The sequence below is a fragment of the Myodes glareolus genome, chromosome 26, assembly GCF_982192425.1.
Source record: "Myodes glareolus chromosome 26, mMyoGla1.1, whole genome shotgun sequence".
Lineage (NCBI taxonomy): Eukaryota > Metazoa > Chordata > Mammalia > Rodentia > Cricetidae > Myodes > Myodes glareolus.
Window position 1 is genome coordinate 14,827,640 of NC_142051.1, and position 23,735 is coordinate 14,851,374.

A 23,735-nucleotide genomic window follows, 5' to 3' on the forward strand; every position below is an offset into this window, starting at 1 on the left:
AAAAGAGGAAGATGGGCACCAAAGAGGCTCCTTATGGAGTTTGTTGGCCATTTGGGCAGGAAACTGCTCTTGCCTGAACTGCTGGATGAACTTTACCCACAGAGAAATGACTGTTAAACTTGCCTAAAGGTGAGACAATTCTTTGAGGTTCCTGCATCATGAAAGAGTCTGCCAGACATTTTGCAGGACACAGAAGAAAGTGATCGACAAACTACCAATATAGGTGGAACTGTCTTTGAAATTCCCTGCTTCGTGGAAAACTCTGCTGGATACTATGGGCCTGTAGGCTAAAGATGGATGCCCCAACATTACAGAAGAACTTTGGGTGACTGTCCTTGCAGCAAGTTGTCTCTGTCAATTCTAGAGTTTTGGAAGTTGCTTACAATGCACTTCCTGTTTACTTAAGTAATATTATATCCTTCTGGAGTTTTTGATCGAGTTGAAGAATAGATGATAGTTATAATTATAGTTTTCCTTAGTTATGATAAAAGATAAAGTAGATATAAATATTATAAATATAACTCCTGCTTGATACCTGTTTTGGTATATGTAATTTTTCTATGTTACAGAAACCTTCCTTATTTAAACAGAAAAGGGGAGGTGATATGGGATTCCTCTCTGTATGCTGTGAATACCATTGGTTAACAAAGAAACAAACTTGGCCTGATAGGATAGAACAGAGCTAGGTGGGGAAAACTAAACTGAATGCTGGGAGAAAAAAGGGAGAGGTGGAGAGAAGCCATGGAGCTGCCGCCAGAGACAGACATGCCAAAACTTTGCCAATAAGCCACTGCTACATATCAATACACAGATTAATAGAGATGGGTTAAATTAATATATAAGAGTTATCCAGTAAGAAGCTAAGAGCTAATGGGCCAAACAGTGATTTAATTAATATAGTTTCTGTATGGTTATTTTGGGAGTCTGGGTAGCTGGGAAATGAGCAAACTGCCTTCTGCCTTCCTACAACAGTTGAGACAGCTTCTTCGTTAAGAATGGGAACCATGTGTCCACTTTGCCTTTTAGCTCTAGGACCCAACCACCCCCTCCCCAGCAGGCCTGTGCATGCTCCCTCAGTCTCTGTGTGCTGATATCCCCCATCTCCCCTGGCTTTTTATAGTATTTCTGCCTCCTCTTCCTTGGGGTTCCCTGAATTCTGAGGGGAAGGATTTGATACAAAATATCTCATTCAGGGATGAGTCTTCCAAGATCTCCCTTTGTTTAATGTCTGGGTTTAGGTCTCTGTCTGTTTTTCCATCTGCTGCAGAAGGAAGCTTCTCTGACCTTGTCTGAGCAAGGCACTGATCTATGAGTATAGCAGAAAGTCATTAGGAGTCATTTCATTGCTACATTCTTTTAGTATTAATTTTTCCCCAGGTTCCTAGGCTATCTAGTCTCAAGGTCTTGGTCTCCTAAGCAACGTTGGTCATGGGTTCCATCTTGTGGAGTGGGCTGCAAGTCAAATCAGATATTGGTTGGTTACTTCAAGCTTTGTGCCACCTACAATCTACAATGGCGAGCTACCATTGTAGATAGAAGGATTTGTAGCTGGGTTGGTGTTTGTTTCTCCTCTGGTAACTTTCAGAGTATTTTCTGGTCCCACGAGCATTAGCCCATAGTGGTGAAGGCTCTATGTAGGCACTAGCTTGACTTCTCTGTGTTCGATGAGTTGTCTAGGTGTCTTCAGTAATAGGGCTTTGCTGTCAGCTTGTAGAGAGCAACCTGTAGCCTTGGCAACAGCTTAAGTTGTTTGTGAATTCCTATGAGACCCCTTTGGCCAACAACTCAATTAGATGGAACCTGGGATGGGCATTTTGTAATCGGTGAATGCTATTTTTAGGTTTAGTTCTAGGATTCTCCTTTCTATTTGGAATTCACTGTTGCAGGTTCCAAAAGCATCATGTGAGAGAGACTTGCAGCTTAGGGGGGTCAGCTGAACACATAGGCATCATGTGGGGCGATGGTCTCATTAGGTAGCTCGTGGTAGCCTTGAACTTCTGGATCCTCTTGCCCTAGGCTCCTAAGTCTTGACATAACAGCTGCATGTCATCACTTTTGGTGCATCTTTCTTTGACTTCTGCTCTTTTAAAAAATAATAATTACAACATTCTGATTGAATTCTACTTCTTGTAACCTTTAGCTTTTTTTTAAATATTTATTTATTTATTATGTATACAATATTCTGTCTGTGTGTATGCCTGCAGGCCAGAAGAGGGCGCCAGACCCCATTACAGATGGTTGTGAGCCACCATGTGGTTGCTGGGAATTGAACTCAGGACCTTTGGAAGAGCAGGCAGTGCTCTTAACCTCTGAGCCATCTCTCCAGCCCCCAACCTTTAGCTTTTGTCCAGATATTCTTTTTGGTTTTTGTTCTTCAAGACAGGGTTTCTCTGTGTAATTTGGTACCTGTCTTAGAACTAGCTCTATAGACCAGGCTGGCCTCGAACTCAGAGATCCACCTGTCTCTGCCTCCTGAGTGCTAGAATTAAAGGCATGTGATACCACTGCATGTCCCGCTACTCTCATCCTGGACTTTTGAGGATGTCAGGCTGTTGATGGGAAATGTTAAGGCTGGCATTAGTGCTTGGAGTTCTCATTGTGACGCAGAGGCCTTTGTATGATGTTGGTGCTGATGAAATGAGGGGCCAGTGAGATGGCTCAGGGGTGAAGTGCTTGCTGACAAACCTGACGACCTGAATCTGATCCCTGGGATTCACATAGTGGAACTGATCCCAGTACATTTCCTTCTGATCTCCACATGTGTACCCTCTATCCCCAATGAAATAAATGAAGAATTAAATGAATACATACATATACTAAAAACATTTGAAAAAGAAAATAACAGGGTCTCTGCAAACTGCAGCCTCATATTTTGCTCATTTTCCATTGTTCCTATCGCTTGACTGAGCCCTAGAAATACTAGGGGGCAATTAAGAAACCCTGCCAAAGGTTTTCAACAGCCAAGTCCACAGAGTCATGCTAGATATGAAAATACCAGCATGCCTTTCGACTATTAATAGTTATAACAATCATAAGACACAAAACAAAAAAAAAGCTGAAATTGCATCAGAGACTTCCTTGAGTGTTCCTTGACCCACGTTGCACTTCCGTTTCCCTCTGTCCCATGTTGCACTGCCGTTTCCTCTGTCCCACGTTACACCGCCGTTTCCTCTGTCCCACCCACGTTGTACTTCCGTTTCCTCTGTCCCAAGTTGCACCGCCATTTCCTCTGTCCCGTGTTGCACTGCCATTTCCCTCTATTCCACGTTGCACTGCTGTTTTCCTCTGTCCCATGTTGCACTTCCGTTTCCCTATCCCACATTGCACCGCCGTTTCCCTCTATCCCATGTTGCACTTCCGTTTCCCTGTCCCGTGTTGTACTTCCGTTTCCTCTGTCCCATGTTGTACCTCCATTTCCTCTGTCCCGTGTTGCACTGCTGTTTTCCTCTGTCCCGTGTTGCACTGCTGTTTCCTCTGTTCCGTGTTGCCCTGTAGACTAGTCTCTGGATGGCACTGTACTCAGCAGGGCAGGCCTGCCTCCAGCATCACAGATGGGACTTGTGCCTAGGAGCTGCATGTCTCTAACTAGGAGACTCATGTACTGTTCTGAGCACTGGCAAAACCCACCACCAACACCCAAACAAACAACAGACTAAAGGAATTGTGCTTGCTTCTGTGTGCACATCATTTGGGGGAGCGACACCAGGAGGGGACTCACTAAGAAGATGTGGAGAATAATTTGGTTCTTGACTTGCAAGGTTTGGTCTCTGTAAGGAATTTCTGTCTCTGTTTCATTCTATCTCTGTGTCTCTGTCTCTCAACCTCTCTGTGTGATACATGTATGGAAGCAGGGTGATAATGTAGAAGAACGTACCTAGGTGAAGCAAGAACAAGTAGGATTCTGTTGCTAGAGGTGTACTTTGGCTGACTGTGGGGAAGACTGTCTAAGCGTGGTATCGCAGCTTGCAGTGGGTCTCCTTGGGAAGGGCGAGTTGCTGTCCAGTGGATGAACTGGACTTCTGAACTTCATCAGGACATCATAGTGAGCATTACATCACACAGGAGGCTCTTAACTAGATACCAACCCTGCCTGCTCACTAGAATGCTCTAGAAGCAGCTCAGTCAGTTACCCACCGGAGTGTCTACTGTCACTGGCCCAGGGGGTGTCGGCAGCTCAGGTGTCAAGACCTGGATGTCCTGCAGGCAGAAAACTCCCCATCATTTCCCATGGGTTTAAAAGAAAGGACTGGGTGGAGCTGAGGACCCTCAGTGTGCTGAGGGTCACACTTAAATCTTCGTTTAGGCTGTTGCACTAGGCTCCAGTTGACATTGCCTTCTATGTCCCTTACCCAGTCATTTAACTCACAGCTTTGAGACAATCAACAAAGAAAAAGAAAAGTCCAGTTCTGTGTTCCGATTAAAACCGTATCACGTTTCGCCTATAGAACCAACTGACAAGGTAGCAAAAACTGTCTCTCTTCATTGGCTTCTTCCAGAGTGAGGATTGGTCTGATGTAAATGACTGTTGCTTCTTAATCCCCAAACTTTGTCGCTGCCACCTCGACCTGCAAGGACGACACGACACCGGAGCTCTTCTTGCGCACAGTTTATTCAGGACCTTTTACAAGGTCTCGCTTCTCTTTCGTTTCTCTCCCCAGGCAGACCTCTCCTAGCCCTTATATAACCTATGGACGCCTATCCCGGAGTGCCACGTGAACATCGCCCATAGACTCAAACATACACAAACAACACACGATCATAGCAAGTTACGGGCCATAACCATAAAAGGAGTTGTTTGTCACAGAGAGCGCTCGCTTTCGGGCTCGCGGAGGGTGGCAGCCGGCGCCATCTTAAAGGCGCGGCTCCACGCAGCTCTCTACAAAACCTGATTATAGAGGCTAGAAAGCTGTTGAGAACACATACTGTTCTTCTGGAAGACCTGAGTTCAATTCCCAGTACCCACATCAGATGGTTCACAACCACCTATAACTCTAGCTCCAGGGGATCTGGCACCCTCTTTTGACCTGAGGGGGCACTGCACTCATACAGTACATATCTACCTAACTTAAAAAAAAATAATAAATCTGAAAAGAAAAAAAAAGCACTTTATCACTTTATTATAAAGCACATGGGCTCTTAGATCCAGTGAACATTTTCCCACCTGCTCTCTTTGGGAGGAATTTTGTCCCTTTCCTTGGTAGCATACACCTTTAATCCCAGGACTTGGGGGCAAAGGCAAGCAGATCTCTGTGAGTTCAAGGCCAGCCTGGTCTACAAAGTGAGATACAGGACACCCAAAGATACACAGAAAAAAAACTACCTCAAAAAAAAAAAGCCGAAAATTAAAAATAAAAAGAAATAGAGTAAGAAAAAAACCATGAAAAATGAAAAACACACAGTCTGGATACTGTATGTTATTGTATTGTCTTTGAATTGTTTGACTGCTGAGGAAGGATTAACAGCTGCTAAAAGACATTTTTGATTATAAATGCTGCAGAATTAATCCAACCTATATATTTTGAAAATGCTGTGACTTCAAATTTAAGTCAAAAGATATGTTGTTTTGGAGAAGAGGTTTTGCTTTTGTTTCCACAGGAAAATGAGAAGCTGTGGATTCATTCTGGATTAAGAAAAAATAAGGTTTCATTGAGCAAGATCCCCTGAAAAATCTCCAGTGGGAATGGATGGCCCTGATGGTGCAACTTTCGGAGCACCTCTGTTGCAGATTCCTATGAGTTCTGCATCCAGAACAGCTTCAAGACTGCTGACAGAGATGATCCAGCCTCACAGAACACTCCAGTCAGGACTTGACCATAATTTTGTTTGGGTCTTCATAAGCTTACTCGTGCCCCAATAAACAGGAAGTAGCTTAGAAGACTACATCCACATTCCCAAAAAGTGAACTATAGATGTTTGTCTTTGTTTAGTGTGTTGGTTACAAGTTGTTATGGATAATTATCAGTAAGAAAGCTAAACAAAGGAGATTAGGTTCAGAGTTCTCGTTCTGAAAAGAAAAAAAAAGGGGGAAATGTGTGGGACAATGCTCTTATACATTGTAAAGATTTGTCACTTGTATTGGTTTAACAAAACATTGACTGGCCAGTAACCAGGCAGGAAGTATGGGCAAGGTGATGAGACTAAGAATTCGGGGAATAGGAAAGGCAGAGACACAGTCACCAGCCAGATGCAGAGAAAGCAAAATGAGAATGTTTCACTGAGAAAAGGTTCCAAGCTATGAGGCTAAACATAGACAAGAATTATGGGTTAATTCAAGTTGTAAGAGCTAGTTAATAATAAGCCTAAGCTGTTGGTCAAACCGTGTTGCAATTAATACAGTTTTTGTGTGATTATTCAGGTCTGGATGGCTTGGAAATGAAGGTGCAGTCTCCATCTACATTTCCTGGTATCCACAACAACCCAAAAAACCTTTACTTAAGAGGCCTTCATTTGACACTCCACCTGGCCCATGTACTTAGCACTACCATGCTGTTTGTATTATGGTCTATGACGTCACTTTTTTCTTTACCTCATGCTTTTCTAGACTAGACCCTCAGTGTCCCATTTATGTTACGTACAGGACAGCGGAGTTGCCCATGCAAATTCTGGTAGCTGGTTTAGATTATGGAAGACACAAGGGATGGGACTGTGCACTCTGTGCTTGTGTTCTGGATGTCCCCTGTGACTCTGGAGAGCCAAGGAGTCTCAGAGTTTGTCTGTATCTGAATTGTATTGCGTGTTTCTCTGGGATGCAGCAGAGTGGGGCGTGCAAAAATTGCATGGCTAGGTGACTTTCACTTTGGGTAATGGAAGGCGGACCGCTACAGAGAATTGTCTGGAGGCTGGAGGCCAAATCTCAGGGCCCTGATGAGCAGGCTGAAGATAAATTTACCAAGCGGATGTGGAGATTTCTGTGTTTTGATCTAGAATACCATTAGCTTTCTGAGCAGCCCTTGGAATAATTCCGAGGACAGTGATTGGACTTCTGTTGGCTCCACACTAAGCCAGAGCCCATCAAGAGAGAGCTCAAACACAGGCATAGGCCTGCCTCTTCTTGCGTTTGGTACTTGGTGGCATTCGGTCTCTTCACCAACCTCTGGTCTCCCACCTCTTTTAGAAGCTGTTTTCTAAGTAGTGAGTGGGTCAGGGCTTTTCTTTCCAAGTATCTCTCCCTACAAAATCCCTTACCAGCCTTAGCTTAGCTGTTTGTTCTCCCTTTGTGTACCGACCTGAGCAATAGCTTAGGAAAGTAGGGCTGGCTTCAAAAGTCCCCCGGCATTTCATGTCCGCTCTTTGGAGTTGTCCCTGTTTTCAGTGCCAGGTGCTCTAGAACTGACTTCAGAGTGATGGGTTTGTAAATAGCACGGTGGCTCCTGGCTGCCCTGGTCCATGACAAGAGACAGCCAACCTGCTGGGTACCATGAACACCAACTGTGGCCCAGCTAACTTAAGTGAAAAGACTCAAGTTTCCCTAGTCAAAGTGATGCACCCATGACCGCTGTTCCTGGGTTGTCTTTGACCCGATGTCTCTGCAAGGCCAGCTGCCAATAGGCCCAGACAGGATGGCCTGTGTCTTGGATGGTTCCCACTGTCCTTGAGCCAGGGAGAGTACAATACCTATAATCCCAGCATTTAGGAAGTGGTGGCAAAGCTTTGAGTTTGAGGCAACTCTGGGCTACGTATAAGATACTGTCTCAGATGACCAAGAGCTTGAGATGTAGTTTCCTGGTAACATGCGTGAGGTAACATAGTTTTACTCACTGGCCTCACAAAACACTTGCGCACAGGACATTAATAGATGCTTTCACAAGAACATAAGCAGCTGGGCAGTAGTGGTGCATGACTTTAATCCCAGCACTCAGGAGGATCTCTGAGTTTGAGGCCAACCTGGCCTCAGAGTTTCAGGATCGCCGGGGCTACAAGAGGAACCCTGTCTTAAAAAAAAAACAAACAATGTAAGCGAATAAAGGTCTGTACACTGAGCCAACTGACACCAGGGCCAAACAGGACTGGGGAGAAGGAAACACACGGATATACTTGTGAACACATATGCTATTTACTGAGACCCTGAGAAGAGGGTGGTGCATCAGTGAGGGGTTTGGGAGGTGGGCTTCCTGGGCTTTGGATGCTCAGTATTGGTGCCTAATGCTGCAGGGGTGACTATGAGAGGAAGGGCAGCTGCTGACATCATTCAGGACATCCCATGTTATTCTCTTGCAAGTGCTGGGGAAATCCTTGCATTTATTTTCCGTTGGGAGGTAAACAGATACTATCCTATCCACTGGACCGAGCTTCTTCTACAAATCCCTTTCCATAAAAAAAAAAAGGTGAAAAACAAATATATCTAGATAAGAGCTATAAAAACTGGGGCAGGGGGCTGGGACATTTGTCTGTTAATGATCTGGCAGTTTCTTAGGACAAATTCTTAACTAATATTTGGCCTACTAAGAACATGGCGTTTAAATGCTCTCCTACATAGCCATCCATAGAATTATTCGAGTGAGCTTGGGGATCAAATCCAATGTCTATTTGTTCTCTCAACTTCTATTCTTTCTCTAGCTCCTCTCTAACCACTATAATCTCTTTAATGGTTTTTATTGTTTGTTTGTTTTTTAATCTGTACCTTCTTTTAGCCTAAATCAGGTTTTTATGCCTGGGTATTTGGGGTCAGACATCTGTGGAGTCTGTCCTGTGTGTCTCAGGGTATTCAGCGACATCTCTGTCCTCTGCCACTAAATGCCAGTAACACTTGTGGTATGATGAACAAAAATGTCTCTCAACACTGCCTAGTGCATCCTGGGTACAAGATCACATCTGGTTGAGAGTTACTAACCTAGACAAAGAACTTAGAACAGGACAATATTTTTGCACAAAATCAACTTTAGAAATGTCTTGTTTGTGTTTACAACACAAGGTGTATTTTCCCTGTGCCATCCCTCTTAAGCAAAATAGAAGCTGAGAGAAGGTTCCATGGAACTATCAGGCTGAACCAACCTTGGGCATGGGACTGAGTTGGGCCCATTTTCTAAACTAATTAGGAAACAAAGAAGGTCAAACAAAAATTTAATCTCTGGTCTGAGTCAACTGAGTGTTTGTAGGGAATCTCCTTCATTTTCTATTTGCCACAGGCAGGGATGTGCTGACTGTACATTTGGGGATGCTGGAGGGAGGCTCAGAACGTGGTGAAGGATTCAAGATGGATTACAGTTCTGAAGCTTTGTCAGTAGATTGGGGGGTCTTTTGAATTTTGATAAGACTTGAAGTCAAAGAATCTCGGTATTGTTCAATTGGTTCTTTTAATTCAGTGGCTATATCAATGGGAAAACTATCCTAAAAATTCGGTTCACAAAACTAAGAAAAAGATATGAAAAAACTTGAGGTACCTGCCTGGGATGATTCAGTCAAAAAACAAACAAACCAAACAGTCATGCTTATTGGTCACACAGAACAATCTGAGGTTCCCGACTTTTCTCTTTGACTCTAATAAAAACTAAAAAACCTTCTAGAGAGCAGTTCATTTTGTAAATGATGGTTGAAAGGACATGTATCTGTTTAATTTCCTGCCGCATGCCTACCTTTTCCTTTTTCAAAGTTTTGGTTTTGTTACTGTTTGCTTGTTTTGGTTTGGATTTTAGAGGTAAGATCTTGCTATGTAGCCCCAGCTGGTCATGAACACATCGTGTAGACCTGGTTGACTTTGACCTTTCAATCCTGTCTCGGCCTCTTGAGTGCTGGGAGTACTGGCATGTGCCACCACACCTGGCTTTGTTTGGGCTTTTGAAGCTACTCAGTGGCAATTCATAGATTTTTCTTTGTGCTGATGGTAAATTTTATATTTCTCCATTTCATGTTATAGTGATAAAGAAAACATTTTTATGTTTTCTATCACTTGGCTAAACAAAGGCTGAAAGTGAATGCCTGGAGTAATGGAAGCAATGGACTGGCTAGATAGGACAAGAAAGAAGGGGAGAGGAAAACCAGGGGCTAGGCAGTCCTAAACGCTTGGACAGGAGAAGAGCAGTTGGTAAGCTTTAACTGCATTAAAACTGAACCCCAGAGTCAGGGCAGAGCTGTCTGGAGGAGCAGGGAGGAAAAACACAAGGACCAGGCCTCACTGTTCACCCTGCCTTGCAGATTATATTAACACGCGACCAGGATAAGCCTGTTCTTGGATTGGTCAAACCCTGAAGACAATGCCACAGAGACAAATGGCTGTTTGTATGAAAGGATTTTCTAGAACTCAGGAGAAAACGATCCAGGCAGGCGAAAAATCAGGCACAAGAGAATAAATCCTTTTATTTTTGCAGCCTTGGCCATGCAGGATAAAGATTCATTCTAGAATGGAAAAAATCTCCTCATTTGGGCTCTTTGATCAAGTCATGATTCAGTTTTCAGAGTGAGGAGAAAAAATGGGAGTCCATCCCAAAATTTGAAGAAATAGTGAGGAACTTAGAAAATTCTCCAGAATGAAGGCGGATAAGAGATGCACAGGAATAGATAAATGAACACCTTCCCATTTCTCCATAAAACTCTTCTATTATGTAAAGTTGACAACTTAGGATTTAAGAATGAAAACTGATTATGCTTCAAAGACAGCTAAGTAGAAACTTATTTATACTTGAGCAATAGAGCCAAAGAAGCAGATGGAGGGACTTATATTGAAGCACTCAAAAAAAAGTGGCTGAAGACAATAGTGACTGGGAAAAGGTCGGGACTCTGGTCTTTTAGAAACACCATGGGGCTTGTGTCTGTCTGTCTGTCTGTGATGATTTGGGGATTACAGTCCTTTCTTGGGCGCTCACGGTATGGACCAACATAGAGAACCAATCACGTGTAGCACGTCTTCTAATAGCAAACCATTTTAGTCCTTGAAGAAAAGGCCCTGCTGAGAACTGAGTGAGGTCTTGTGTTAATGTGGTCACTACAACCCAACACACCAGGACTCCAAAGTCGGGGAAGGAAAAAGAGGCTCCCGCCAGCTTCCACAGTGAAAGGAGAGGACCATGGTAAGGGCTCCAAGACATAACGCTCTGCTCTCCTCTGTTTTGGGCAGAGAGAATTCAGATAGGTCTCCGAGGCTGAAGAGGTTCGGCACAAACCTGTGACTAGCCGCCTTGGAGCATTCCCCAGAATTTGGGGCAAATCGCTAGCAGATTCATGGCCCTACAGCGGCATGGTGAGGAAGTGTGAGCCCAGCTATGTGAGTTCGGGAAAGCGAGTTCTCCATTGCTTCTATTGGTGCCAAGGGTATGTCGGTCCCATGGGAATCCTTCAAGGATTGAGAGCTCACATGTGAACTTCAGATACGGCTGCGTGGAGCGTTGAGACAGCCAACCAAGCCACACATCAAGTTCCATTATATGACACATGGGAAAGATGGCACCCAGAAAGGCAACACTTTCCAAAGCCGGGAGCTTGCAAAACATAATGTAAGAACTTCTGAAAGGAAGCTGGCAACAGTCTGTGGTCATCATGCGGTCATGGACCCTGAAGTCCACACAGCTCTAACATCCTACGTCATATAAAACAACCCAACAGACTCAGTACCTGGTCCCACGCTGTGGCACAATTGGGATGTTTTTGCTTAAGACTGTGTATGAGTTCAGCAGAACGAAACCACGTCATCCTTTGGGGATGCAGCAGTTGGCTATGCGGATTTCAGATCCTCTTAGATTCAGTCTTCTCTAGTGTCCAAGATGAAAGAGCGGAAGCAGCACGTTTGAGATGCTGGATACCATCGGCACACACACCTCTTTCTGCAAGGCTGGGAGGGTGGGAGGGTGGGTGCGTTAGATTCCTGTACCGGGCTTTACCAGTGTCTCATAGTTTGAACACCATGACAGTGAGTAAGCAACAGAGTTGAAAGGAGAAAATTTATGCAACCTGGAAAGAGGGACAGATTAGAGTCACTAGTGAAGCTAGACTAAGAAAAAGGGCAGAAGAAAGATGGCAGAGAATAAAGATGAAGAGAGAAAAATGAAGACCAGACAAGAGAAATAGTAATGGAAGAGAAACGGGACTTTCTGATGCTGAGGATGTTTAGGAGCTCAGGAAAGATGGCAACAATAGTTACAGAAAGTGTGGTGGGGTGGGCAGGAAGCTTGGGTTGAACTGCTCTAAGCAGAAAGGGTCTCTGGGCATGGCATGGTCTAGCCTTGTCTCTGTAGCTAAAGGAAGAGAGGTATGGGATGGAACCAGGAAAGAAATGGGACCTTTTGCATCTGGGCCTTTGCTTCTAAGGGATTAGACTATGATCTGTATGGTCCTTTCCACAGCTAATCATGTATGGCTATATAAGCCATATACATTTATATGAGATCCCGTATTTGGTTATGATAATTCATTTTGGGCCATACAAGTTCCGTGAAAGCCCCGTTGCGTTAGACAATGTGGTTGCGTTTGGGTTTTGCAGGACCATAATGCCCTTCAGAGTTCTAAGCTTGTACAGTAGGATTATGTTTCTAAACACTGGCCTGCTCCTGGGGGCTGTCCCCAAGCTGGTACTGACAGCTGTGTAGAGGAGGAAGGTGAGCTAGAACCAGGTCCTGGGACGCTGCGGCGCTCCCTTAGGTGCTCCTTCAGGGTGCTCGTTGTTAAACTCCAGGATGTCTGTTTCCTTCGTGTCCAAGTTTTCCATTAAGAACAGGATGTCAGGAGAGACCCCAGAGCTAGCCCTGGGACGGATTACGCTCGTCTCTGAGGATGTTTCCATGTCGGGTAAGGGAGCAGCTCCGGAACTCACAGGATCTGGACCTAAGTTTCCCAAGGAGGTGTGCCTGGACTCCCGTAACTCTGGAAGGCTCCAACTTTGGGGGAATCTGTCATCACACGGATCTTCCTCAAACGTAAACAAGTCTCTTTCAGTACTGGTTGAAACAGCCTGGGGATTGCGGTCCCCAGATGGCGTCGCCTTCCCTGAGGGGTCTACCTGCGGCTCGGTCCTGCTAGGTTGCACCCCAGTGAACTCGAGACTCAAGATGGAGGTAGCAGAGTCATGGTCATGGCTATCTGATGAGGACCCCGGTGGTGCTTCAGCTGCTGTGATCAGGACCTCAGGGACCTGGGGAATTTTGGTAGGGGAGGCCCTCACACTGGACTGCGGGGTCAGGCTTTGCAAAGTGCTGGTGCGGCTGGTCTCTCTGATGGTGGACAGTTCGCCCATGCTGGAATGCAGTTTGGGGCTGCCCTCTAGGGAGTGGGATGGCTTCCGGGTGGGAGAGGCTCGGTGGGGATTTCTCGAAGGCACATCCAGCAGATCCCGAGCTGGGCTGGGCGGGAAGAACATGGAGCTGTCGCTGGCCTGCCTGCCGAAAGTCCTCCTCCTGGGGCTGCTGGGGTGCTCGTGGGTACTCAGGAAGCGCTTGACTCTCCTCATCACGGAGCGCCGGTGGCCATGCTTCTCATAGTTCCATAGCCAGTCCTCCTCGGGGAACTCTGACCCAGACAGCCTGAAACACGAGACAAAAAGACAGAGTAACTGCAGGACTGAATTGTGGGCGGTCTCAAAGTTAAGAGGCAACGTGGCAGCTGCTATTTTACACACCCCAAGTGATAACCGAGGAATGTGAAAGGCAAGAATGTACGAGCACGTGTTCCATTAAGGATAAAGTGATGACATCATATATCTAGTAGCCTTTGGGAAATTCCCTTACCCCCCTTATCACTGGGAGCTACATTCCAAGATCCCCAGTGGATTCCCAGATAGCACCAGACCATAGATGGTAATGTCCTTTCCACCTTAGCTAAACACGTACTAACCAGGTGGCTATCACTTTATTTATTTATTTAGAAACAGACTCTCATGTATTCTGGGCTTGCCTCAAACTTGCAATACTGCCTAGGATGAGTTAAACTTCTGGTCCTTTTCTCTCTACTTCCCATTTTGGGATTATAAGATTGTGCTACCGTACTTGGCTATGTGGCTATAACTTGCTTTTTAATTAATCTTTTAATTGTGTGTTGCCTGTGTGAGAGTGTGGGCCCACATGTGCCATGGCATGCTTGTAGAATGACCTCTGGTGGGGAGTCATTCTCTCCCTCCACCACGTGGGTCCCAGGGCTCCAACTCAGGTCATCAGATTTGTGTGGCCAGTGCTCTTACGAGCTGAGCCGTCTTGCCTATCCAGCCATAACTTTGGTAGCATCAAGCATGATTTTTCCATGCTTAACACTATCCTGAATCATATTCTTGTCCATATTTTAAAAATTTAGCATCTTTTTTCATTAATCGAGGCTTTCATTTTTCACTTAAGGGAACATTTTACAGCTTCTCTTAGACACAGTGTGACACTACCAGCATCACTACTCGTGTGTTAAGCAGATTCATAAATTAAGGCATCCCTGAGCACAAGCGTTGGATGCAGCGCCTGTTGGTCGGAGGACTGGGTTGGCTCGTAAGTGAGGGGCAGGTAGGGCAAGCACACAGATGCACAGCCCAGGAGAGATAAAGCTCAGGATATAGCACACCGTTCATTCAGAATGGCGTGCAATTTAAAAAAAAAATCTATGAACTGTTTGTTCCTGCAACCTTCTGCTTAATATTTTTGGACTATGGGTGAGTCTGTGTAACTGCAATCTGTGGAAATAAAATGGTAGAACAGAGGGGATTTCCATGCACTTCGGAAAAGAGTGAAAATGAAAGAATAACACAGTCACATTAGGCTGAAAATAGTTTTATCCACACCGATTCCCTCCCAGAGTGTTGGTGACCTGCAGGGGCTTCCCAGATCACACTTTGGAAATTACTGATCTAGGAACTTGAATGTTATTATGTGCTGTACAAAACATGTGTTCTTTTGTCTTTATTAGAGTTGAAATAAAGACAGATTTCCCCAGGTCCCATCATTCCCCTCATTCTATAAAAAAATAATGCGACATAGTGAATGGTGTGGGAGGTCGTTCTGTCTATGTGCTGCTTTTATTGGTTAATGAATAAAGAACTGGCTTGGCTTATAGTATGGGAGGAGGAAGGCAGAGTTAGAGAGATGCTATGGAGCCACCTGAGACAGATGCTAGGAATTTTACCCAGTAAGCCACAACCACGTGGCAATATACAGATTAATAGAAATGGGTTAAATTAATATGCAAGAGTTAGTTAATAAGAAGCTAGAGCTAATGGGCCAAGCAATGATTTAAATAATACAGTTTCTGTGTGAGTATTTCGGGTCTGCGCAGCCGGGAACCAACAAGCAGCCCCTCCGACAAATAGCTAAACTCTAGAGACTGTCAGAACCGGTGGGACGGCTCAGCGGAATGAGTGCTTGCTGTATGAGTCTGGCAACCTGAATATGACCCCAAGAATCCAAGCAAAGGTGAAAGGAGAGAACCAACCTATAAAGTTTCTTCTGACCTCCACACTTGTGCCACTGCATATGTACCTTGGCATGTGTGCTCATCCCCCAGTAAATGCAAAAGAGAGGGGACGCAAACAACAGCGAATGTTCATTTAACTATGGTGATAAAGACGTCAGTTAATATATATTACTATTGTTACCAACACCTTACGGACAGGTTATTGAGGTCCGGGAGATTCACTGTGCCTGACTAGCTAGGGAGACCAGTGCTTTTTGTTACTTTCTCCTTTGGTATAAAACCTGCCATCCAGGTATCAAACGACACGCCAGAGCCCAGGACAGAACAAGAAGTAAAATGCAAACCTCAGAAGGAACTGAGATATGTCTCATGAAAGCTCAACATCTCTGTTACCCAGTTTGGACTTGAGAGGAGAAGTTAGCCCGCCGTGGAAAGGAGATGTGGAGGTGAGGTGGGCTTTCTCTGTGATTGGGGTCCCTGGTAGGTTTGAAGGATTTACCGTGGCTAAGGATTTTCCACGGAAATGCTGACATTGAACGAATTTATTCTTTTTCAATCTCCTTCAAGGCTCAAATAAAATGAGCCAACGGGGCAACGAGGCCCATTGGGCAGTGAGGTCTACTGCCTCCTCAGATTCCAGGGTTGCCCCACATCTCTCTCAACTTCACTCTTAATGGGGGTTCGGAGAACAACTTAAACACTTGTCCTGCAATGTCAGTTGCTCTTGCTGGCTTAGGGAGCACCAGCAACCCTGCTGTGCCAGTCCAGGGCTGGTGATCATATCCATAGTGACAAGATATCTTATGCCAAGTGCATGCGTCTTCTGTCACATGAAGGAAAGCAGGTGGAACCAGGAAAGTGCAAAGAGAACCGCAAAAAAAAAAAAAAAAAGCATTTCCGTGGTTACGAATAAAAGATGGATGAGACCATCACCCAGCTAAATGTCCCGGGATGGTGCCCGATTACAGCCCTGTGCTGTTATTCTGAAGCCCAGCAGTGTCCTTGGCTACCGGACAGTCTCCTGACCCTCCCTCCAGAGCGGGCGCAGATCCTGTTACAGCGCCTTGGGAGATGCAGACTCATGCTTCGGTGGCCCCAGTGACCCTGCTCATTGGGTTTCATTAGGTCAGCTCGCAGGCCCTCATTAGTCACACTCCACAGCCGTCTATTTAGCTGGGGAGGACACAGCGGAGTGGCAAGCACAGTTGCTCACTAGGACTGCCGCGCTGGAGGTCCTCGGAGACATGAGGTCAGGCTGGCACTTTCTCTTTATGGGACAGGCATATGCCCTCTACTTGGGACATTGACTATTTATTTCGGGTTGTCTCCCTTAACTACATGTAAGGTACCCTACCTGGTAAGAGGGACATGGTCTTCTAGGAAAAAAACAAACAAACAAAAAACATCTGTAGTCATATTATTTCAAAACTTTGTGACGCAAAAGGAAAAAGCAAACAAAATAAAAAACTGGACCAGCAAGATGGCTCAGTGGATGAAGGCATTTGCGGCCTGTCCAGATTGAGTTTGAACTCTGGAACCTATGTGGTAGGAGAAAGCAGGTATTGGTAACTTATCCTCTGACCTACACACAGACACAGACACACACACACACACACACACACACACACACACACTCCCAAATAAGTGTGAAGAAAGTAAAAGGCTCCAGCTGTGCACTAGTGTAGTGATGTGCACTAGTGTGTGCACTAGCGTAGTGATGTGCACTAGTGTGTGCACTAGTGTAGTGATGTGCACTAGTGTGTGCACTAGTGTAGTGATGTGCACTAGTGTGTGCACTAGTGTAGTGATGTGCACTAGTGTGTGCACTAGTGTAGCTGTAGCCCCGTAATCAGACTGCAGAAAGCAAGACAAGCAAGTGAGCAGACAAGGAAAACCTCAGCTAACTGACCCACACTGGGGAGACCCGCCGAGGAGACCCCTTTGTACTTTCCTGCCTCCTAAGACTGCGGTGCGGACGCACATGGTTCATCTGCTAGACTGTATTGCTAAATTTACCGAGCCTCTACCATGCAGAATCTGCTGCATCATAGACCTGATTACCTACAATTTGAAAGGCGGGAGATGGCTTGCATACTAATATTTACATTTGAAATGAAGTTTTTGTGCCGGCAACTTTTCTACAAAGAATTCGAACTGCGCGGATGAAGAAGGGATGAAGGCATTCCATGCCAAAGCAGTGACTCGGACAAATGAGGTAGCGGGAATTAGCAAGCTTTTCAGTTGGCGGGATGATCGTCTTGGGGTGTGCTATGAGGGCTTGAACTTTGTCCTCCTGGCTGAAATTGTGTGGTCTTGGAAATGCCTGCACGGGAAAGGCTGCGTGAACAGCAGTGTCTGTGAATGCATAGGGTAGGAAACACGCCTTGGAAATGCCCACACTTCCAGCCTGAAGCTGGACCTTTGGAAGGACACTTGAGGTTTCACGTATCTCGTGATGAAGTAAGAAGAGGTGTCTTCAGGTCTTTGTGCCAGGACGGAGCTGGAGCACAAGTCCCCGGGGTTAGGGAATGAATGACCTTTCTTCTGAGTGCTGGCGCCAAAGACTGTCGCTGCCACTCAGCGCCTATCCTTTCTCTCACGGTCATGGTTTTCATGGGTTTTGATGTTCTTGTGTTTCTGATATAGAGAAACTCAGCTTAAGAACAGAGTGCCCTGAAGATCAAAGTGGATATCATAAAACTGAGACAACGCCCAGTGCACGTTAGGCTGCTCTTGATCACACTATGCAGAGAGGCTTCAAACTGAACCTCTTGCCTCCACCTCCCAAGTACTGGGATGACCCCATCACTTCTGGTTGATGATGTGTGGGGCACTGAGCACACCCGCACCCCTGTTTAATTTTTAAAGTGTAGTTTTAGTACATGCCAGAGGTACAGAAATAATAGCAATTAAACAGTCATAGCCAGAGCATTACAGGGTAGGACAGGAGCGCTCTCATTACGTTGCCCGGTGTTCGGGATGGCCAGCTGAAACAGCTCGTTTTGTGTTTCGAACTCATTTGGACTGAGATGGGTAGAGACAGCACATGTATGGGAAGTGCCATGGAGCCACTAGCTTCCAGAGGAGGAGAGGGAGTCTTGTTCAACAGCAGGACGAATGACTCTGGGGACTTGAGAGTCAGGATGCTGCTGCCCGGGCTGACACTAGCTGTGCAGCGTCGGGAGACTCATGGGGCTCTCTGTGACTCTGTGACTTAGCATCACACGGGGTAAACTGATAGTGGCGTCATTTCCCCTGCCTTCCAGGATGCTTGGGAGATGAAAAGGGTGGCGCGCGCGTCGGAGGGCTCTGAAGAACAGAAGGTCTGAAAAAGATCCTGCCAATCACTGGCAGCTCTCAGAAGCAGTCCCCAGGTACCCGAGGAAGCGATAATGCTCACCTGAAAGTCCTTTTCCTTCTTTGAAAGAGTTCTTTAAAAACTGTCACGGCAGCTGAGAGCTTCCCCAGACAGAAAAAAAAAAAACCTTGGTGAGGACTACTTAGCAGCTATTGAACATTAAGACCAGGGCATTGGGTGTGTGGGGAGAGGAAAGTCTGGCAGAGGTTGGGAATTTCAGGGATGGGATCCAGGGCTGACGGCATGGCAGGAGTTAGAGATGGAGATAGCACTGGTGTGCCCTGGCCTTTCAGCCTCGCGTTTGTGCCATTCGTTAGACACTGCCAACTCCATTAAGTCACCCATACACCAACACGGGAGACACAGGAATGAGAAAGGTGTCCCATACAGCCTGCTTCTGAAAGAGAGAGGAAGGGCAGGAGGGAAAGCCTGCGGCGGGGCAGATGGTGCTCGTTAGAGCTGTTTTCATATCCAGTGTTGAAAAAGGATGGATACCAAAACCCAGCGTTTCAAAACATCTGTTGAGCACCCACCCACAAGACCATTGGTCGCAGAGCTAAGGGTGAGCAGTGGGAACTGTTCAGACGCCTGCTTAGGGTGCAGAACAATCACACACACACACACACATACACACACACACACACATACACACACACATACACACTACATTACTATAACAAGGAAGAGGCAAGAGCCTGGCTTCCAAAGATCACAGCTCAGTGCCTACTTCTTAGGGTATTTCTGATCTATAAAGACCAAAACAGCCCTGCCAGAGGACTTAGAAGACTTAATGCGGTATTCTTTGTTTGTTAGCTTTTCAAAACAACTCTGTCCTCACTAGTGTAATGATGTCATGAATCACAGAGCTGTCTGCACTAGTAAGACAGCTAGTGCTGTAAGTAAGTACAGAGCTTCAGAAAGACGGAAGGACAAACCCCGCCACGCTGACCATTCTTCGCTCCACCTTCGAAGTGGTGTTTTGACAATTTAAATCCAAAGAGCAAAAAGTCATCTTAACGTAACTGACACGAGGAGCGGAGGAGAATGATATTTAACATTGTGAGTTCCATTTTTTTTTCATGTCAGCTTTATTATTTTATTTTTATTTATTTATTTATTTATTTATTTATTTATTATGTATACAATATTCTGTATTGTATACAGAATATTGTATATTCTGTCTGCATGTGTGCCTGCAGGCCAGAAGAGGGCACCAGATCTCATTACAGATGGTTGTGAGCCACCATGTGGTTGCCGGGAATTGAACTCAGGACCTTTGGAAGAGCAGGCAATGCTCTTAACCTCTGAGCCATCTCTCCAGCCCCCAGCTTTATTGTTTTAAAACTGCAGTGCTCTCCAAGTTGGGGGCTACACCGGCAAGAGCTGCTGATTTGCCTGAGCGCCTGTCAGGGCTCCGGCCTGTGCAGAGGAACAGTTGAGACCTGGGCAGCAGAGGTACTGAACCCACTGGAGTGGAACACTCTTATTTTTGACCTTACTTGTGGTGGAGTGACAGTCAAAGCTGCAACTGCAGATTTACAAATGGACAAGTAACCCTCACGCTGAACTGGGAGGCAAGGGGCTGAGGATTATAAGGACATTTCAATGACTGGGATATTATGACCACCCAGACTTCCCTCTGCTCTATGCTGGCCGACAGTTCCTAGGAGCAGAGGATCTTGGGAGGCATTTAGGCTGGCAACTGAACTAGAACCTCGACCTTCCCATCACCTTTTGTGGCCTATTTGAGAGTTCGGACCAGGAGTTCCAACAAATTTGGCCTACTACACCTTTCCCGAGGCATATCTAATTTCACGCTACCACTTAGACTACAGCCAAGCCCTCTCCCTGAGCACACTGTATTCTGTAGATGTTCTCTCGGAAAAAAGAGCTGCGCGGTGTACACCTCTGATACCATTTAAAGGTAAGGACTGAGCAGCAAGGTGACCCCACGCTGGCAGACGGAGAATCCCCATGCTCTAAAATGATGAACTTAGTGCATATCCATCTCCTTGGGAGACTTGCCTCTCCTGCCTTCCTGGTACAACTAAGGAAAAGAAAATCAATGTGCCGAGAGTACATTTTGCAGAAGCTAGTGACTTAGAGGTTGGGGCTATTTTTAAGTGGTTCATAACACGAGCATGCAATTGTGTATACCAGACTATGTATTTTCTTATAAGGCTAAAATAAACTATTTGAGCATAGTGGGCTAAGTAAGACATGATTACTGAAAACACCAGTCTAGAAAAACATTTAAAGATCTTACCTTCAGTAAGATCCTTGTTTGCTGCAATATGCGTTTTCATGTATTTGAACTCGTATAATCTATTGCACCATCTTGAATACTTTGTATCTATTCAGTGCATGCTTGTATAATTATACAGTGGGGATTATGGTATTGTAAACATGCTTAGAAGTTCTGTCATACAGTCAGGTAAGCAAGAGTCATCATTTTCAGCACAGTGGTTTAGTTTCCCAGTACCCAATAAATCTTAAATTCTTCCATTCCTAACTAGAAGGAATTCTTAGCGGCATTCTGAGCTATTTTCCTTTCTACTAAATGCATCCATTTGCCACAGAGATCCTTCTGGATTACTGCAAATATAAGGAGGAGTGGTATGTTAGTTAACCTCAGAAAACTCCAATAAAATGATGCTCTTTAAATGGGAGTAGTGAGCAGTCTGCAGGCATGCGCTTGAGCATGCTCGAGTCCAGCAGCACCGAGGAGAGCAATCACTGCTAACACACTCGTGTACTCGGTTTCACGAGCGGACTCAGCCGCTTTTCTCAAGCTTGCAAGCCTCTGACTGTTACAGTGGACAGCTTGTTGTGTTCCTCTGAAGCTCTTGAAGGACTACTGTCCCCTTTCTGTTGGCTGTTTCATTTTCATGACGGGATTAAAGGAATTTATGAGACTTCAGGTCTTTAATTTCCATTTACCATATTCCTCCCTGTCTCCAACATTTGCATCATGGGTAACGACAAGTAGAGGAAAATAGAGTCCCGAAGTGACCCAAGATGCTATCGCATGAATATGAAAGCTTTCTCCTTCTGCTTTGTAGTAGCAGATAACTTTTGGATGTTGTTGTTTTTAATAGACATAGATATAGATATAGATATAGATAGATCACAACAGTACCTTGTATTTAAGTGTTTACACTAGTGGGCTATCTTAGTAAACTTAGCCCTATAAGTGTTATTTTCTTGTTGATTAATTAGTTAATGGACTTATTTTTTTTAACCCTATTAGTACTATCTTCTCATTAATTAGTTAGTTAATTGATTGATTGTTTGAGACTGGGTGAATCTGAGCTGTCACTCTGTAGCCTATGCTGGGACTATAAGTACGTGTTATTACAAGTGTTTATTAGTGTCCCACCAAGACCAATTTTCATTTTAGGTCTTAGGTATGTTTCTATGTGAATTCTGCAGACAGGCCTTCTTCTGTGGTTTCAGAAGTTTTCTTAGTGTTGGTTAACAGTATCTTCATGGTTAAATTGATAAAAACAGTAGTCGCAAAGCATTTCACATCACGACAAAACAACAAACTAACACGTCACTGGCGTGATCTTCGGTGAGATAACGGGAAGGATTCAGACATGGAAGATGCTCTTTCCATTGTTCGGTTAGTTCACATGGTTACTTGTCAAAAAGAGACTGATGGTGCTGCAGTAATCACTAACTATTAAAATAATAATCACTAATTATTAAATCTCAAGGCCAGTCTGCTTATGAACCATTTCTAATTTGGGCACTTTACTCAGACTCTGTGTATGTGTGTGTGTGCACTCATGTGTGTAAGTGTTCATGCACATATGCCACAGCATGCATGTGGAGGTCAGAGGACAATCTTAAGTGCTGGCCCTCCCCTTCGACTTTATTCGAGACACTGTCTGAACTACTGTGTTCGCCAGCTACTAGCTGGCTCTCAAGCTTCAGCCTTGCTGCAGGAACACTGGGATTACAGCTGTGTACTACCATGTCTATTTTCACATGGGTGCTGGGTGATTTGAACTCAGATCCTTATGCTTGCTTGGCAACTGCTTTAGTCACTGACCCATCTCCCGGTTCCTTCTTTCAGAGTTTTTGGGTGGACTTTAATCCTAAGTATTGATTCCGAAGGTCTATTTTGCTTTTGTTTTTGTTTGCATATTCTATGCAAAACCAGAGGGCAGATCGTCAGCACTGATTTGGTATTGAATTTATGAAACATATTTTGTAAACAGTCCTTTTAGATCTGACTGAGTAGAGACAGATGGGCCTCCTGGAGCTCCTTAGACAGGCGGGTCTGCTGGAGCTTCCTCTAGAGCAGTGGTTCTCAACCTTCCTGATGCTGCAGTTCCTTGCGTTGTGCTAACCCCCACCACAGAATTGTTTTCATTGCTACTTTGTAACTAATTTTGCTACTGTTACGAATCGCCATGTAAATGTCTGACATGCGCCCCCTGTGGCAGGAGAGAACCGCGGCTCTGGAATAAGGTAATATGGCGCCAGATGACTTGAGTATCTGCCCTGTCCTTCCTCAGCCACCAGGTGCCATCTCCCCATCTCTTTTATGGCACCCACCCTCAACTCCCTTTCTAGGCCAGCCCTAGCTCCTTGCCACTGTCCCCGGCCTCGCCTTTCATGCCTTTGAATGCCGTCTAACCTGTCCTCGCTCCACTTCTTCCTTTTTCTAGCAACCAGCACACAATTTACTACATAGTAGGAATCCCGGAAAAAAAAAATTACCTGGATGAATGAGTGAATGCACTATGAAGGCATAAGTAAATACATACTAGAAATTTGCACTTCAAATTCCAGGGGGCATTTCATTATGTATAGCCAGCATATAGGAAGAAAGCCTATGGTTTGAATGTGCTCCCTAATACCGAGAACAAAGAAAATTCTTTTCCATGTGGAAACACATATTGTGTGAATGTGAGAGTCATTTCTAACTGTATTGCACGTGAGCACAGAAATTTCCCAGGCTGCCCTTGCATGATACTTTGGCTCAGTGTTCAAGGGCATTTCCTTGATTTTTAGAATTTCTGGCTCGTGGGAATTGTGACTATAAGTCTAAAAGGGT

At 45.1% G+C, this 23,735-nt stretch overlaps 1 protein-coding gene across 7 annotated transcripts in view; it reads right to left on the reverse strand.

Annotated features, from left to right (window-relative positions):
* Positions 1-10,268: 10,268 nt before the first annotated feature.
* Positions 10,269-23,735, reverse strand: part of Best3 (bestrophin 3) — a 93,981-nt gene continuing 80,514 nt past the window's right edge. For all 7 annotated transcript variants that reach the window (XM_085683410.2, XM_085683411.2, XM_085683409.2 and 4 more), the window contains one exon: positions 10,269-13,445. In XM_085683410.2, the coding sequence (XP_085539536.1) occupies positions 12,530-13,445 (916 nt within the window). In that variant the 3' untranslated portion in view covers positions 10,269-12,529. The remainder of the gene's footprint in view (positions 13,446-23,735) is intronic.